The sequence below is a fragment of the Podarcis liolepis genome (assembly GCF_965112155.1).
Source record: "Podarcis liolepis genome assembly, chromosome: 1".
In the NCBI taxonomy this organism is placed as follows: Eukaryota; Metazoa; Chordata; class Lepidosauria; order Squamata; family Lacertidae; genus Podarcis; species Podarcis liolepis.
Window position 1 is genome coordinate 31,511,723 of NC_139554.1, and position 19,192 is coordinate 31,530,914.

The following is a 19,192-nucleotide window of genomic DNA, read 5'->3' on the forward strand; positions in this document are numbered from 1 at the left end:
TCATATCCTTGTATATAGGACAACGGCTGCAATTCTACATGCACGTAGCTAGAAGTAAGTCACAATGAACTCAGTGGGACTTACTTTTTAGTAAACATGCATAGGACTGAAATGTATATAATTATAATGGACTGTATCTAATGTTGGGTGAAAGGAGTTCTACTTGTGTAACAGGACTTCATCTTCCTCTCCTTTCATTGTGCATCCCCAAAATTTTCTCCAGAGGGTCCCCCAATCCCTATAGCAGAATTTGAGGGTGCATGGGAAGATTGCAGGGGAGAAGAGGTGAGGGAAGTTCTGTTGCACAAGAGGAAGTTTACTGCATGAACAAAGCAGTGTATTGGATGCAGCCCAGTATCTATTCAGTACATAGAAAGGCTTCGGATACTGAAAATACTGAGTCTCAAACTTCATAGTTATTGCTTAAGGCAGGGAAGGGGAACCTGTGGCCTTCTGATGTTGCTGGACTCAAACTCCTATGATTCCACACTAGCCTGGCCAATAGTCAGAAGTTGGGTCTTACTGATATTAATACAGTGGTGCCCCGCAAGACGAATGCCTCGCAAGACGGAAAACTCGCTAGACGAAAGAGTTTTCCGTTTTGGAGGTGCTTCACAAAACGAATCTCCTATGGGCTTGCTTCGCAAGACGAAAATGTCTTGCGAGTTCCTGTGGGTTCCCCCCCTCCCCCCCTTTTTCTAAGCCGCTAAGCCGCTTATCAGCTGATCCGATAAGCCGATAAAAGCCGCTAATAGCGCTAATCCGCTAATCCATCAATGGGCTTGCTTCGCAAGACGAAAAAACCGCTAGACGAAGAGAATCACAGAACGGATTCTTTTCGTCTTGCGAGGCACCACTGTAATCAGACAGACCGAACAGAGTTCTTTATTTATTACAGATGTATCTATACTGCCATTCAATCAAATTCCTGGGTGCTTCACATAAAAAAGTTCCATTACATTGTAATGCAAATATGATTATCCTTAAAACCCCTCTCTTTAAACCAAGGAGGGTCAAATAAATAAATGCAACTTCAATCACTGATAATACTTTTATCCTTAATTATAAGGAACAAGTAAGCGAGTTCATAGTCCCAAATTCATTCTGAGACCTCAATATTCTAATATTTCTTCAAGGTTGAAGATTTATACCTCCAAACATCGGAGGCCCATGATCATAAGGTGGACGATCAGGTTTTCTGTCATATGATTGTCTTTCAAATCCTCCCCGTCTTGAGTTTGAATGGTCTTTGTCACGAAAGGACTGAGCTCTTGAAGGAGATGGCCTGCTAAATGAAGACAGCATATTGTAACACAAACTGCATGATTTCTTTGAATATTACACATTTAACAAAAATGTACATGAGATTCTCTGATAAACCAATTCCTGGCCAATCCTATACTTTGCTGCTGGATGCAATGACTATCCTTTATTAAGCCCACACCAAGTAATATATCCCTGTATGAAACAGTTACAATCTCAGCCGTACACCTTTCAACCAAGAGGGGAAGGAAATTTTAAATGTCTGTCCTCCCATGGCATATGCTCACAAGGCTGCAGCTCACAAGCAGGACACAACAGTGCTAACTTCACTTGTGATGCCCAGCAACTGGTATGCATACGCCCTCTGAGTGTGGAAGTAGAACAAGATACTCCCAGGTACAAAAATCAAAAAGAGAAGTGACAGTTCAAAAACTCAGCACCGCAACCTGTCTGAAGACACACTTCTGAATCCTACTTATTCCTCCTATATTACATACCTGTCATCTCGTTGATAGCGTTCTTTGTCAAATCTTTCCCGTTCATGTTCTCCAGAAATACGGTCCCTGTATGGCTCTCTCTCTCGCCTGAAGTCTCTGTGATCAATATTGACATTATTTTGCCGCTCAAAATAAGCATCTCTTTCCTTGAGATATCGATCCCGTTGGCCTGGGTGTTCTGGAAAATGAAGTCAAAATAATTTTAAGAGTTATTCTACAGGATCGCAGAATGGGGTAGACGCATCAAGGAGCAGATTTCTTGGGTTGAACTTCTTGACTACAGCAAGGGATTGCATGTTTGAATGCTCCTTCATTTTAAACACGCCATTAAAGACAAAACACAAACAAGAAGGAGAAGGCTATTCTAAATCTCTCCTCCCCAATGTGCTAGTTTTCTACATACAGGGAGCTTTTTATATGAGGGGGCATTCCGCCCTACCTTCAGTTTGGTACAGCCTTGAATTCTACCACCTCAGTCTACATCAGCCATCCTTAACCTGGTGCCCCAACAACCATGGGCAATAGGAATTATAGATGAAAACATCTGGAGTGCATCAGGTTGGGAATGGGGATGGCTGTTGTTCTTCATAGTATCTAGAACAACTCTTTTGAGTATTTACAAGAATTCAAGACATGGTGAAAGCCATATTGCTTTAAAAAGGAGGTGGAATGTGTGTATGTTTTAACAAGGAACCTACCAAATATCAAACTGATGCCTGCCTTCTACTTAAAAGAGACGTCTCAGAGACACCAAAGTACACCCACCTTTTGAAAAGGGTTGCCTCTCATGAGGAGCTTCTGGACGCAGAGTTATACGCTCCCCGTAAGGAATTTGTCCACCTTTACTACTGGTTATATCTGTCAAATACAAATTAGCAATAATAAAATTAAGAGATATTGCCCCAGATACCATCTTTGAATAAATACATTCAGACCATCACCAGCAGCTTGAACATTTGGAGGCTGGGGAAGAAGATTTACCATCCCTGGCCTCCCCAGCATTTCCCTTTGGCTCTTGTCAATCTCTGCAGGAGGAATGATGATGGTAGTCGGCTGCAAGCCATCTAGCCTGGTGATGAGACCCCTCCCACTCTGAACTGCATTTATTAAGCCCTTGGAGTGCAGTAAGACTAGATCCAAGAGCTGGAACTTTATTGTCAGTTAACTTTTTTTTGTTTTGTTCTGTAATGTATTTAAGTCCAGCTTATTTCTTTTGCAGTGCTGAATTTATTCTGTTTGCTGAATTGTTGGTTTTTGTCCTATTTGAATGTACCAATATGTTTTGAATACCGCTTCTCTCCATCCTGCCCCATTAATGTTTTGTAGTCTGAAAATAAGTGGATGCCTCTTATAATTTGGTTTGGGTGGGCACAATTTGGTGTAGAAAGGCAACCAAAAATAAATTAAGCCAAACTAAATCAGCCAACCAATAAGTGTCATTTCTTCAACAAAGAGAGTGGCTCGAGGGACAATAACAGGAAACAGCTGCCTTTTTTGTTTTAAAGAAGAGCTGTATAAATTGCTTACAGATAGGTAGCCGTGTTGGTCTGCCATAGTCAAAATAAAAAAATTCCTACCAGTAGCACCTTAAAGACCAACTAAGTTCTTGGTATGAGCTTTTGTGTGCATGCACACTTCTTCAGTGTATCTGAAGAAGTGTGCATGCACACGAAAGCTCATACCAAGAACTAACTTAGTTGGTCTTTAAGGTGCTACTGGAAGGAATTTTTTTATAAATTGCTTAGTCATCAAACAGCATTTACCACAATGTGGTACTGTGCATTACTTACAAAGCTTTAATTAAATTAAAAACAGGCATTCCCCAGCTAGAGCTCTCATGAGAAAAACACCACAGGGAGAAAAACTAGCAATGCTGTAATTTATTGGTGGCTAATTGTTTTGTTTCCAAAAAACAAAATAGCAGATGCCAATAAGGAACCTTAAGTAGAAACACCAAAAAAAAATCACAAAACTGGTTTTGATTAGTGGGTCTCCCACCTATCAAATCTTGTCTGCAAGGAGCAACTGGGGTATTTTGAAATAGCAGCAACCTGACACAGCAGTATATGTTTCAACATAACAAAAGCATTAAAAAAGCAGAACTGCCTCCCTCAATCATTCCAATGTCAAACCAGTCCAGTATTCTGTTCCCACACTGTTCACATTTTTATAAACCTCCACCATGTTAGCTTTTCTCTAAACATTTTAGCCTGAAATGTTTTAGCTATTCCTTGTACGGAAGATGCTATTACGTTTTGTGAACCTTTCAGACACACGATCAGTTTATGAATACCTAGGTAACAACCAATGTTACCAATATCTTCTCCTTTGCATCATATTCTTGCAGTAAAGTGGCAAGTTCAGACCGAACAATGGCAGTTATAGAGGCTGCAAATTGACAGTTTATTATTTATCTGCATAAGGCCCAATTTCTATTTATTAGCCATCTCATAACACAAATAATCATATTCTGTATAGGAAGGAATAAAACAAGAGCCCTTTCTCATTCTAGTTCATAGACAGGCTAGACAATTTAAGGATCAGGGAATCAGACATAACATCAAATTTCTCTACTAACTTATCAATGTAAAGATGTCCTAAAGGGTCCATTTTTAATGCACAGAATGTAGACCAGCACACTCCTCTGATGAGAATTATATTGGCTATTTTTTTTTTAATGCTACAGGCATAATCCTTCTGTTAATTAGCATTATTAAGATAAGCAGTATTCACCTTGCCCATGGCCGTGTCCATGCCCGTAGTCAACAGTCTGATGAATAATTGGTGGCTTGGAAAGTTGTGCTATACCCGACCCAAAGGAAGCTGCGACTGTCGATGAAGGTAATGAGAGATCTGATGCAGGTAAGTCATTCTCGGATTTTAGCCCTTTATCTTCACTGCTATCCCAAAGTCCCTGGAAAGAATCCTCATCCCAACGTTCTTGGCTCATGGCAGGTGATGATTTGACCTTAGCAGCTGGACCTTGAGAGGCTGCTGCAGCTGAAATGGGAATTGGAGTACTTGGCTGTGTTGGGGGACCAGGCATTTTTACCGATGGGAGGGGGCCCTTTGTCGCTGGGACAGATGGCTTTGCAAGTGCAGCGCCTGGCTTGGCTGTTGGGGCAGCTTTCCGAAACATGACGGGTGGCTTTACTATTACAGCTGGCGTAGGCTTAATAGATTGCTCCTCTATTGGTATCTCAGCGTGCATTTCAGAAGAAGCCTAAATAAAAGGATATTTTAAAATAAAAGGTACATGAAATTAACAGCGATTTTAAAAATGTTGTCAGATACTGTCATAGCAAATGTGTACTTTGATACTTAAAACAGGCCTTTTGGGGTACAACATCGATGAAAGGGTACAAAGAAAAGGCTAATTTTTTTTTTAAGATGGTTACATGGAATTTACAATACTGAAACTTATCTTAAGGAATTTGTATACAACTTGTGTCTGTTGCTGCCTTAGCAATCTCAGTTGCCCAATGCGCCTTCTCATCTAAAGTTCTTTTGTGGCCAGGTCAAGTTTTGTAAATCACCCAAATGTGGAGCAGCCATAGTAGTGAAAACAAAATATGACAAAACACAGCTACAGATAAAGTTGTGGCTACCTGGTGGTGATATGTTGTAAATATTATAAAAGTGTTGTTTTGCTTGCCACGAAGCAGTGGTAAGTCATTACTTCCTCCACATGGTTGTGTCTTTGAGATTTCTCTAAGTAGAGAAATTTACAAATGTTTGATCCAGCTCTCAGTTAATACGGAGTGCTTTTTCTCAGCTACATCTGACAGGCACCCAGTAACGCCCATCCATGTTTTGATAATCTCAGGGATCAGCTGCTCTAGCATGCTCTATGTGAGGCCACCCTTTAATGCAGTGGAAAAATTGCCACCAGTAGAAACGAAGTGGCCCAGCTGAATTCAAAATGATGGTGATTTCCTAAAGTCCAATATAGTCCAAATCCAGTACATCTTTGGGAGACCCTGCTCCTAGACGCTCCCTTGTCTCCTGAAATTTGCAGAAAAGGTGCACTGGAATCACAGTGAGAGTTACGAGGATGAAGATCTGATTTCTTCATAATGATGCCTCATTCTCAAGAAAGACCTGCTGCAGAACCACTGCTGCCTCTGGCCAGAGATACAGAGCATAGCCATAATGACTGGTAACTTGTCTGGAGGGGTGGGGAAGCAAGCTCAAGCATAAGTCCTTAAAAGTTTCCACTTAAAAACCATTTTTAAAAAGACATAAACAAAAAACATGTGCATCACAGTAAAGTCACACTTGCACAATATTTTCCACACTCGCACAATATTTTCCATAGCAAGACTTAATTTACCTGAAAGTTATCCTTCCTAGCAATTTGTGGTCTAGGAATTTCCTGTGTTGACAGTTCAGGAACAAATTCATTCATCTTCTTCATATGTTCTTTCTGTTCTCTGCAGTCAAAAAATCATATTATTCAGCTTAAATGTTCATTTAAAAAACCACAAAAGGTATATGCATTTGTCTTAAACAAGATTTTAAGAACCACCACATTTACTTATGTTCATCTGTGGCACCAACACTGTGGAACGCCCTCTCTAAGGAGGCCTGCCAGGCTGAGAAGCTAGTGAATTTTAAGCAACAAACTAAAAATTGGCTACTTTGTAAAACATTTAGACTAGTATTTCCAAAACTTTATACCCCACTCCCCCTGGACGACTTGAAAATTGTTGAGCATCTTGCTGAACCACTTAATTATTTTTCTGCCTATTGTCACAATTGTAATGCACTGTGAAAGATTATGTATGATTCTAAATTGTCTTCTTATTGTTTCTTTTATTTCTTATATAATATTTTACTGTATTACAACTTGAATTTTATGGAACTGATCTGCCCTTAAATATTTTTCATCTCATTTTGCTTGGCAGTTTGCAATTTTAGGATTTTGGCAGGTTTTTTCTGCTTCAGTTGATTCTTTTTAGTGCATTTTGATTTGTTGCTCTATTGTTTTAATATAGTACTGTTAGCCACTTTAGGCTGTCATTTGGCAAGCAGGAAACACAAATGTTTCCAACAAAATCTGCCACTTTTCTCAGTGCCAAAAACGAACATTTGATCCTTCACAGAGAGCATTTAGCTCCCAAGGTACATTTCTTTTTCACACCAGCTCAAATCTCATTGCAGTTTCTGAGGATATCATTTTTATGTTAAGAGAATTCAAGCCTTTGTCATCAGAATTCTCACATATTCCAAAAGGACGTCTGCAGACCACTTTCCTAGTTCAGTAAATGGCGAAACACACCACTGTTGACAACAGGAACTAGCAACAGAGATTTTTCTACATATCAGTGGAAGCTGCCTGGTACGGACTGGCAGCAGCTCTCCAGGGTTTCCCAGCCCCGCCCAGAGATGCCAGGGACTGAACTTGGGACCTCTGCATGCTCTAGCACTTGTTCCTGTCTCAAGAGTTATAAATGTCATATCATATGCACTGCTTGAAAATCTAGATTTGATGTATCCATGGAGTGCAGTGTAATATGACTGCTTGGCAACTTTACACAAGAGTAGCTTAAAACCCAAGCACAACAAAATGTGAAGTGCCCTCCTTTAAGGCAATATTAGTGTGAGTGGACTTTGTACCGCTTCATGTGAACTGATAGACAATGTTGGACCTTTTGTTTTCATTGGCTCCCTTTTCTGAATTTCTTAAAAATACTGCAGGTCTGCATGAACAAGGTTCTCCTGCCTGAATATTTACTACTCAGTTTTAAGGATAAGCGTGATCACCGCCAGCTATGTTATTTGACTTTTTTTTAGCATAGGTATGCTATGTGCTGAACTGTTCTTGATTCTATGGGAGGTTCTTCAACATTAAAAAAACACCTATTTTAACTTCATTAGTTTAAGACTGATAAAAAGTGCTGTTTAAAGCATAGTTATCTCAATGACCCTTGACTTATTAAACTTGCATACCCTTCCATCATCTAAGCTGACCAAAATGTTCACAGCTATTTACCACCTAATTATATGTATTTTTGCAATTTGCAAGAGGGAATGGAAGGCGGAGGGGAGATGAAAAAGCAGGTTTTTCCAAAGCCAAATAAACAAGAACAGCAGCCAACTCACCGTAGCATTTTTAGCTCTTGGGCAGCCTTCAGGATTATTTCATGTTGCCTTTGACTAAGGACCATTACACCTCCCAACGACGGCTCAGAGGCTAAATTTGGCTCGTCTCCCAGCAATTCAGATGAGCGTGGTGGCAGAGGTGGTGGATCCAAACGATCATCTAAACGTGGGAACCTGTCGATTTCATCTGAATACCACCTATCTGAAAATCTTTCCCTTTCCCAATCACCCCTGTCCGGTGGGAAATCAGATGGTTCCCTCCATGTGTCATGTCTCTCTGGATACTCTCGAATTCTGAGCTCCCCCCGGTCTCTGGAATCTCTGTCGTAGAAATCCCTCTCTCTCTCCTCCAGCCATCGCTCCTCACGGTATCTGTCTAAAGGAGGAAGTGGAGGAAGGGGTGGCAAAGGTGGGAGAGGAGGTATGTCCAGATCACTAAGCGTATCTCTGTCGCCCAGTGATCTAAGGTAATCTCTGTCCCAGTCTCTTTCTGAATCACGATCATACATATCCAAGGGTCTTCGGACCCTGTCCAGATCTCTGTCTAGCTCTCTCTCTCTCCCCAATGGCCTTTCCCAGTCATCCCAATATGGTTCTCGTCTATCAAGATCAGCAGATATTGGAGGTAAAGGAGGTAGAGGGGGAAGAGGTGAAAGAGGTGGCAATGGATGACGGTGTGCTGACAAGTCATCTCTCTCATATGGATCAAGAGGATCATCATGGTATCGCTGGTCGCGCTCAACCCAGTATCTGTCTCTTTCCCAATCCTCCAATCGTCTGCGCTCTAGAGGAGGAATATCTTGGTATTCAAATGAGCGCTCCTCTTCCATGCCTGCCTCTCCGTAAGACCATGGAGGCCTGGGTGGTTCTTCACGAAATGGAGGCAAATTATCCATACCACCTCCAAGGCCTGTGTCACGTCTGTGCATATCCCTCTCCCGGCTACTAGGCCTTCTGACTGGGTCTCTCTCCCGGCTACTAGGTTGCCATCCTGGTCCCCTTTCACGGTTACCAGCCAGCCGGTCCAGTCCCCTTTCCTGACTACTGGGTTGCCTGCCTAAGCCCTTTTCACGGCTATCTGCATGGCCTCTTTCTCTGCTGCCCATCTGGGGAGCTGGTTCCCTGTCTCTAGCTGGTAACCCTCTGTCTTGGCTTCTCGATTGCCTTTCCAATGCCCCTTCCTGGTTGCTCGACTGTCCACCCACCCCAGATTCCCAACTGCCCGACTGGCCCTCTGGCATCCTGTTGTGGGTTCCTGGCCCACTGTTTAGATCTCTGCCACCTATATCTCTGGTCAGACCTCTACCTCTGTTTGGTACTCCCCTTCCTCTGGCATCATCAAATCGGCCTCGGCCTCGGCCCCTACCTCTATTGTCTTCCATTCTACCCTGGCCCCTGCCCCTGCCTGCTGGCCCTTTGGCCTGGTTATCTCCCAGCTTGATTTGTCCCCTCTCCCGGCTTTCCAGTTTAGATGGCTCTTTGCTCTGATTATTTTCAGAAGTAGTCAGTTTGTTTTCTGCAGAATTCATCTCTTTATTTCCCATTGGCGCTGTTAGTAACATTTTCTTCCCCCCTGGAACAGTGGAACCTGGTGTCTGATGGAGAACACCCGAAGTAAGAGGTTTTTTTGATTCTTCTGTTTGCAGTTCAGTCTCTGCAGAGCTTGGTTTCTTTGTTTCTAACACTGCTTCTCTGCCCTCTTTTCTGGATGAATTTTGCTGTGCTTTAGACATGACTGTACCTGGCTGAACAGAACCAGTAACCTTTGTATCTGGTCTAGGTTTAGATTGATTTGCCACTGTCTGATTATTGCTCATATCAGTAAAAGATTCCTTATGTTCTGTCTGATGGTTCTGTTGTCCCAAAGGAGGCCTAGGCCCCTGCCACCGTGGTCCACTTGCTTGGGAAGTGCCTGAGGGAGTATAAAATGCTGCTGCTGGGCCCCGGGGGATCGTCCCCTGTTTGCCTGAAGATCCATCGACAAGCTGATTTTGAAATCTTGGCCTTGGACCATCGAAACGTTGCCCTTGAAAATGAGGTCCTTGCTGTCTTGCAGGTTCAAATTTATCGAAGTCTCTTCCTCGTGGTGCATCAAATCTGTGTATTGAGAAATGAGACATTTTATTCAAGTAAGAGATTTCGTGAGACTTTTTTATATAAAAACACTCCATAAATCCTCTTGAAAACAGCTGCCAAATTAAAATCTCATTAAGTAATAACGATACACAAAATTAACCAAAATTATTAGAATTGCTGCATGCAATGGAGCATGACAGAAACAAGTATTGGATTCACCCATATCTATGCTCATCTTCTCCACCTCTTCCTCAGATAGAAAGGAATGTCTGACTCAAGGGTCAGATTCAAGAACCACCTTATTTGGTTCATGGGGTGAAAGATGTAGACGCATGCAGTATTCTACTGAGTCAGGTGTCTTCATCCTTTGGGAAAAGCAGATAGAGGTTGAGGCACAGGTATGTGTGAGCCTGGGATTTACTTCCTGTCCTTTTAGGTGTAAGAAGTAGTGTCTGACCATGTTCTGGGCTCCAGAGAGCTTAGAAGTCTCACACTTCAGAAAACATAATTTTAAAGCATTTACTAAATTATAAACTGATGATGACAACTGAGATTACACTGGAGTTACAAACAATAACAATTTATAATACAATATCTTCCTCTTATCTCTTTTGTGTGTGTGCAAACAAGACACCTGCAGAGCAATCACTTTTGCTGCTTTCAGGTGGGAACTGAAGATGATTTCACTTAGGAAGACTTTTGCTTTGTTGGGTAGCTGCTGGTTGTTGGTTTTTTGTTTTTTTAAAAAACTATATATAAACTGTTGCTAATTTTGTGTAAAGTGGGATATTACTAAATAGAGCAGCAGGAACAAAAGCACAAACTCTGCGTTTGGTTTGTTTTTTGTGAGACCAGAATTATACATTCGGCAGCAGACCTGAGTGCCCTGTGAACAGCAGCAGTTGAGTGACTCCCTCATGCTTTCCCCCAAGATGCATTTGATGCACCATGGAGGAAAGTAATTGCCATACTGGGATGTGAATGGATTTACTCCTTCCTTCACCCTGCAGCCCACACCTGAGTACACTCTGCATCTAAGTTTTATTTTTAATTCTCCATTTCCCCCGAGTATACGGATGCCTCCATCTTGTTTGTGAGTGAAGCTGTTTTGACTACAAAGCTTCTGGCACTTAACCTGATTAGCATTATGAGGACTGGTACTACAGGCTCCCACAGATTTGGTTCAAGCATTGCCCCTCACCAAGAGAATTATCAAGTAAAGAACAGACACTTCTATTGGTTTCTAAGGACACTCATGGTGGCTAAATTCCTAATGCTTCAATATTGGAAGGAGGAGTCCACTTGCCACCCCTGTGCACCATAATCATGGACAGAGGACATGACAACTGGCAGCATATGAGATGGTGACCTTCTGTAAACATAAGGAAGATGGGGAAGCCTCCTACTAAAGGTCTATTTACTTGAATATCTGGTCACTGGGTTTGTTCTGGACCACCAGCTGCTCCTCCTTTCCCTTTGGAACATTCAATTAAAAAGCTACTAACAACACACAAAATGAAAAAAAGAAAAAAGAACTGGCTTTGGGTATTTCAAGAAATACTCTGGAAGAACGTATGAGGTTAAAATATGGTAAAGCATAAGATTAAAATAGGCCAGGGATGCCATTGGGCGGGCAACAACCACTAAATGCGCACAGTCACATGAAATACCATGTCCTACTGGCAAAGCACACAGGATTACATAACAATATTTAAGAGTGTTTCTACTGTACTATCATCCAAAACAGCATTGCCATACAAAAATGAGACAGAAAGAAAACCTACCTTGACACCCTTGGACCTTCATGGTGCTGTCCCCTGGCAGAATCAGGAAACCCGGCTGACCTCCCTGGTCTGCTCTGATAGGTAGTAGTGGTGCTGGTGGTGGATGCAGATGAGAAGGACACTGTAGACTGAGGTTTCACTTCAGCAGAAGTTAGTTCTGATGAAACAGAACCAAATGGCATTGCCTGTTTGCCCAGAGGCGCAAAAGAACTGCCTTGGTCTGAAGTGCTAGCAGATGATGTCACATTTGAGTGGTAATTCTGGGTGGCAGATGTATCAGTAGTTTTAAAAGAAAAGGAAGCAGGGGTGGGAAGAAGAGGTGGCCTGGTTGCATCCATTGTAGCGTGGGTCATGGCAGGAGAAACTGTAGCCTTAAATGAAAAGGAAGAAGCAGAAGAAGGGGTGGGAAGCAGGCCTGGCCTGACAGTATCCATGGCCGGGGTGATGACGGGTGTATCATTACCTTTAAAAGGGAAAGCAGGGGTGGGAAGCAGAGGTGGCCTAGTTGCCTCCATGTTCTGGGACGTGGCAGGAGACTCAGTTGCTTTAAATGAAAAAGAAGCAGCGGTAGGGGTAGGAAGCAGACCTTGCTTGGCCATCTCCGTAGTCTGGGGAGTGGGAAGTGACTCTTTAAATGAGAAAGAGGCAGGAGAAGGAAATGGAGGTGGCCTGGTTGTCTCTGAGGCCTGTGAGGTGGTAGAAGACTCAGTTACCTTAAATGAAAAAGAAGCTGCGGAAGGAGTAGGAAGTAGACCTGGCCTGGGCATTTCTGTACTTTGGGTAGTGGGAAGTGACTCGGTAACTTTAAAAGAACCAGGAGTAGGGTACAAATTTGGCCTCGGTGTTTCAGTGCTCTGGGTGCTCTGAGGACCAGATTCTTTTGAAATAGGCATATCAGACTTTTGTGGGCCAGAAGAGAATCCAGTGGAAGGTGGAGGCAGTGCAGCTGAGGGCAAAGGAGGCTGCCCAACGGACATACCACTTTGTACTGTTTGAGAATATGCAGAAAATGCAGGCGGCAAAGTTACACTCCCAGGATACTGACTGGTCATGTTCCGAAGAGACTTCACTTTCTCCTGAAGGTGGGTGTAAGTGACTTTCATCTGTCCCTGCCACATTTTCCACTGTTTCTCACACTCATGAAGTTGGTCTTTGTGAGGGTAGGCCTGAATTTGATCCTGCCACTGCTGAAATTCACGTTCCCACTCCTTGTAAAGTGGCTGGAACTGTTTGTTCTGTGCTTCATAATGCTGTAGCTGCGTATCCACTGACATTGTCTGCCAGAAAGAAAAGGTAGTAAGGAACACCCTTTAAGTTAGTTCAATGTACTCACAATGCTTTAGACACAAACATATCTTACTTGTCGCATAGCAAAGCACAGGTCTGTACACTGAACACTGTTCATGCTTTCCAACAGCTTCCATGAAATTGTTGTGCTTTAAAGGTGAAGCCATAGATTTGGGCCTTTGAACTTTATTTTTCTTTAACATCACAGATTCACCCCCTACCAAACTAAAATGATTCTACACTCTGACTCTAAATATATTGCATGATTAAACCTACTGAAAAATTGGAAATTCTTTCTACATAGTCTATTTAGATTAGTGAACATATTTTTTAGTTTTCCTCTCACAAGGAAGATGCTTCAATATAAAGTATTACTTTTCTTCTTCTCGGTTCAATTTCTTGCCCACTCTTCATTGATTCACTATTACAGGGCAGCTTACAGCATAAAACAAGACTGAAATGTTAGCTTCTTGTCTGCTTTTTCAGAAGTTAACATGTAGTCAATGAGCAAAGGTCTACATCAGAGTTGGGGAACTTTCTTCTCTGATGGTTCAGATCTGTATCTGCCTCACGGGTCAAAATTTGGCAGTTTGCCCATCAGTCATAATGATGTCAAGGTGATGATGCTCTTTGAAGGTGCACTCCCAGAGCAGCTCCAAAGAGGCTTGCTCCAGCATCACAAATGAGTTTGCATTGAAACCCCTGCTTGAATGGAGATCCCTCCCTCCACTTCAGCAGGGGCTTCAGTGCAAGTCCTAGAGCAAGGCACAATCTAACCACTCACTGGTAGATCAGGATCGGCTGATGGGTGATTGAAGCATGCCTTGCTCAAAGCAAAAGAATAATCGGGAGCTCACTTTACTCTCCCAGTTGTTCATTTGGAGCCACCTTGGTAACTGCTCCACACCTGAAGTGACATACAATGTGGTGGGATGGAAGGCTGTGCTTTACCAAGAACAGCTTGCTGGGCCAAACTGGAACCTCTAACAGGCCAAAGCTGACCTGTGGACCACCATGAAGAGTCATTAAACTCTGTTAGCACCATTAAATTGTATTAAGTATCTCACTCAAGTGGGAAAAATATGGATCAAATCATATTACTTTAATGACTCACTGGCAAGTGCGACAACTGTATGATCTGTTGGTAGCGCTGTAGAATTTGTTGCAACTGTGCATGCTGCTGCATTATTCTCTGATACTGGAAACCCACTCGCTGCTGTGGATGCTGTTGCCATTGTGTGGCTGCCGCCTGTAGCTGCTGTAATCTCAAACTTTCCTCAGGATCCTCTGGTGGTTCAATGCTCAACTGGAGGAATAAGCAAATATCAAATAATAGAAAACTTGTTCAATCATACAGCACAGCAGTTATACAGCTCGAATCATTGTCAGTACTGGGGAAAGTAGTTGTACATGCCCGAAAGCAAGCAAATACAGAGGGTTTTGTCCCATCCTCCCCTTCTTCAACAAGTTAAATAGTCCAGGCACAGCATAATGTAACTGCATGTCTATGGTAGAAAGTATATCTGACCACAAGTAAGCAGGATTATCCCAGTTCCTCCTTTTCAAATACAGATTTTTATTTTTAGTGAGAATCTCCTACCAAAAATTTTTAACTACTTAATCACTACTTCCCAAGAGCACTGCTTTTTGTTGCCAGAACACATAAAAACTAAACAGGTATTTTACAACTATCAGAATTTATTGCACTATCAAGAGATATGCTAGTGCAATAAATTCTGATAGTTGCCCTATTCCATGATCTGTTGTGCAAGACACTGGATGATATACAACTAAGGACTCAGCTATACAGTTACAAATAAAATGTTTTAAGTATGTTTCAAGTGCAATATACAATGTGACACTATATGGCGATGGTGAGCCTTATGGAAAATTCAATGTATTTTTTAAAACACTTTTTTTAAAAAAAAGCATTTTCAGAACAGTTTTTTATATGTGTATAGATTCTACCTAAGTCATATTCAGAGTAGACCCACTGAAATAAGTAAATTAGTTACTTGAGTCTACTGATTGCAAACCATAAATCCTCACTCACAGGAGAGTGGCCTCTACAAGACACCAGGGCATCACATATAACCCAGAATAATTGTAATTAGATTACAATGGTAAATAGCTGAAACATAGAATCATAGAATCATAGAGTTGGAAGAGACCGCAAGGGCCATCGCGTCCAACCCCCTGCCAAGCAGGAAACACCATCAGAGCACTCCTGACATAACTCTGTCCAATAAATCTATGCACAGCATATTAACAAAACTTTAATTGTTTAGCTTAAATAAAGACTTATGCCAGATACAAACTTAGGTAAGTACAAACTGTTGGTAATCTGAGATAATAAGACACATCCACAATGCTTTTATATTTATTGGAGGCCACCCAAAGTGGCTGGGGGCAACCTAGTCAGAAGGGTGGGTTACACATAAAAAATATATTATTATTATTATTATTATCTAAGTTGTGCTCACAGTAAAAGTTACTACACAGAAGCAGAGCCAGTAAGGTCCAGATCTTTTACTGTTGCAGAAGTAACAGACTGAGCAAACAGAAAAATAACTTCCAGTTTGAAGGCTTTTCATATACAGAGTGTCCCTGTAGCTCTAATTCCAAGGCTTCAACTGCAATAGTAACATCAACACAAAACTAGCTAGCATACGTTAATCACATCAATATAGCTAGAGTTCCAAGGCCATTATCACAGCAACTGGCTCATTTGACCTTACACCTCACACATCAGGTGATTTATGCCCATGAAGGAAATTCCTTCCTTCCTATGCCCAGCTACTCCAACACAAACCTATACCAGTTAGCATAAGAATCTCATGCACTGCAAGGACTCACTTAACTCAGAGATCCTCAGCTAAACTAATAGGTGGTAGGCAAATTCTGATTTCAAGGAAGACGGCAAAAATCCTGACTGAATAATCTTAACACCATATGGACACCAACAGTTGGCCCAAAAATAAGGTTGTAATCCTATACACATTTGCCTAGAAATAAGACCCACTGAAAACTAGGTAATGGAACTAGCTAATAAGTAGATCTGTTTAGCTTTATGCTGTTAAGTTTGTTGAACTTTAGCTGAAGTACAGTCCCATTGATTTTCGTGTAATCAAAATATTGTCTAAGTACACCTAAATTAGTCTGGATCCCTGACTATTAAGTCCAGTCACAGACGGCTCTGGGGTTGCGGCGCTCATCTCGCTTTACAGGCCAAGGAAGCTGGCGTTTGTCCGCAGACAGTTTTTCTGGGTCATGTGGCCAGCATGACTAAACCACTTCTGGTGCAATGAAACACCGAAACCAGAGCAACGGAAACGCAGTTTGTCTTCCCGCTGTAGTGGTACCTATTTATCTACTTGAACTTTTTGGCATGCTTTTGAACTGGTAGGTTGACAGGAGCTGGGACTGAGAAACGGGAGTTCACCCCGTCGCGGGGATTTGAACTGCTGACCTTCTGATTGGCAAGCCCAAGAGGCTCGGGTGGTTTAGACCACAGCGCCACCTGCATCCTACCTTGGGGCTATAAAATGAGATAAAAGTGTTCCAAAAAAAGAACAAACAGATGCTGGACCAAGACTTTAGGGTTACTGGGGATATTTAATTCTTCCAGAGTAGTCAAATTATCACTTTAGGACCATACCACTTTTAATGATGGCTGATGAACTAATTAATTGGTGATGTGCCCAGGAATTTATTTACCTAATACTTGCCCTTGTAAATAATACATCATTTTAAGTCTTAGCAATTAAATCCAATCACCAGAAATAACAATTCACTCTTGTCAGAAACTGTAGGAGAAATCCTACATACACTGAATGCTTCAAACCAAGAGAAGAGATGTATTGTATCTTCGTATTATTTTATGGTATTTTATGCTTTATTGTATTTGCACATTATGTTGTACACTTCCTTCCTATTTTAAAATAAAAATACAGAAATATAACTGGCCTATCACAACATATGAAATCCATAGAATGGTCAGAATAGAATGTAAAGGAGGTGTTGGTGCTTTGTGTGTCAGTGGGGGCACTGAATCCAAAATTCAGAAATAGAAAAACAAACTTCTGGGTAGAGAACAGCACACCAAAAGAGTAAGTAAAATATAAGGAACACACTTAATATTAAACCATAGTTTAAAATGAACTATGGTTTAGCACAATGTGTATGCTGTTTAAAAGTCCACACCACAGCTCCCCAGCTCACAGCTTTATTGCACCAGGGAGGAAACAAACCAGAAGCTGGCTTTGCATTATGTATACTCTCATGGTTTATCTCCAGACAAATTATGAGTGCTGGTTCACATGCCAGTCTCTGCTTTGTTTCCTCCTTGGCACACCAGTCAAAAGTGGGGGATCAGCATAGTGAGGACTTCTGAGCAGCATGCAACAGAATTTATTTTTAACATTACATGCAAACTGGGCTAATATCATTCCCCTATCCCAAACTTTGATGGTGATCTTTAAATGGAAAAGGTAGTTAGGTAGGCAATTGAAACAGAAGATGAAATAATAATGGGTTACTTCAACCACCCCTAAACTGGCTGGGTAACAGGTCATGGCAGAGTCAAAATTTCTAGATAGAAAGAGTTTGGATCCTAATTGCCTGGGATCTGGCAGAAGATTGTAGAATTGCTTGAAACACTGATCAAATCTCTGTCAAACTCAACATACAAAAGATTAGAAAACTGCCAACAAACACTCAACACGGTCATACTTAATTTAAAACAAAAAGATCTGCAAAAACAAAGAGGATTCCTATTAAACTGAAGAGAGAACAAACTCTGGCAAACTGAATGCAAATCAACAATAAAACAAGCAAAAATCAACAACCTGAGAGACACACTGAATTTATTAAAATAAATATTAAACAAAACTAAGACTCACAGCAGAATGTTACAATGTGGAGTGCTCAGTCTCTAAACTGTTCCCTCCTCCTTCAAGGACACTCCATTCTTCCCCTTTTCAGATGTTTGTTTAAACCTAACAGATGCCACTCAACATTCTGCAATCACTGAACATGCTCAAGTCTTCACTGGGCTGTTTTTGGGAAAGTTCCCATCCATCTATGCTCTTTTTCCTAAAGTTTTTTTCTACCTCTGCAATCTTTGGATACCTTTGAGCACAAAAATACCTCCAACTTAGTTTTCAGCTGCCCCATTTTGACTACAGTCCTCTCAACACTCACCAACTGAGATTGTGATATGATCAGAACACACTCTACAGAGAAAACCAACTAGTGGAGGGTAGCAGAAACTTTTAAGATGATAAAGGTGTAAAAAGAATACTGACGGATTATAGCAAAACTGCAAAAAATATTATTTCTATTGGTCAAAAATGTTGGTCAGTTAATTAAATAAATATGTAATAGTATTAAAGTCAACCTTCTTATCTAAAATGCGTTTTGATATAAAGAGGGCATCCAGATAGTTAGAGACCTGCCAGCCCAATTTCAGTTCCATATAAAATGAAAGAAAGCATTAAGAATTGTCAAACATAACAAGAAGAAGTCTTACTAAAAGAGGATAAGTATTGCTTCAACAAAGGGAAATATTAACTTTCTACATTTCTTTTGAAGATACATATTACATATGACCAAAAGGTTTTTGGCTAAGTCATTTGGTCAATGTATAAGTGGAGACGCTCTTACAGATTAGGATAAAAAATAAGGAAGACGATGACGTAGTGATAAAATGGGCAAGAAGGGACATAGGAAGTTGCTTTATACCAATAATAATAATAATAATAATAATAATAATAATAAATTTTATTTATATCCCGCCCTCCCCAGCCGAAGCCGGGCTCAGGGCGGCTAACAACAATAAAACAGTACAAAAGTACAGCATAAACAACACTCTAAAATCATTCATTATAAAATTAATTAATCAAGTCAGAACACAGGTCTATCTACCTCAGTACTGTCTACACTGAATGACAGTAACCCCTCTAGACAGGAGTGTTTCTCAGTCCTATCTAAAGATTGAACATGCAACCACTTGCTAGCAAAACATGTGCTCTACTACGGAGTCACCATTTACACAACAGAGGGACAACGGATCCCACAGAGATCTTTATAGGGGCTTGCTGGGTTATATTATTAATAATTCATCTGCAATAGGACTGAACAGTGTGGCAGTGAAGTCTGTAGATGACACCTAATTAGTTA

At 41.2% G+C, this 19,192-nt stretch overlaps 1 protein-coding gene across 7 annotated transcripts in view; it reads right to left on the reverse strand.

Annotated features, from left to right (window-relative positions):
• The window catches only part of YLPM1 (YLP motif containing 1), a 49,608-nt gene that overhangs the window by 23,439 nt on the left and 6,977 nt on the right, over positions 1-19,192 (reverse strand). For 4 of the 7 annotated variants that reach the window (XR_014526749.1, XR_014526750.1, XM_083505330.1 and 1 more), the window contains 8 exons: positions 14,127-14,318; positions 11,726-13,002; positions 7,866-9,962; positions 6,094-6,193; positions 4,494-4,983; positions 2,526-2,618; positions 1,761-1,938; positions 1,152-1,288 (listed from right to left, as the gene is read on the reverse strand). Coding sequence is in view for 4 of the 7 variants with exons in the window: in XM_083505330.1 (XP_083361456.1) it covers positions 1,152-1,288; positions 1,761-1,938; positions 2,526-2,618; positions 4,494-4,983; positions 6,094-6,193; positions 7,866-9,962; positions 11,726-13,002; positions 14,127-14,318 (4,564 nt within the window). In the remaining 3 variants the exon portion in view is untranslated. The remainder of the gene's footprint in view (positions 1-1,151; positions 1,289-1,760; positions 1,939-2,525; positions 2,619-4,493; positions 4,984-6,093; positions 6,194-7,865; positions 9,963-11,725; positions 13,003-14,126; positions 14,319-19,192) is intronic. The other 3 variants (XR_014526751.1, XM_083505331.1, XM_083505329.1) reach the window with 1 other exon arrangement.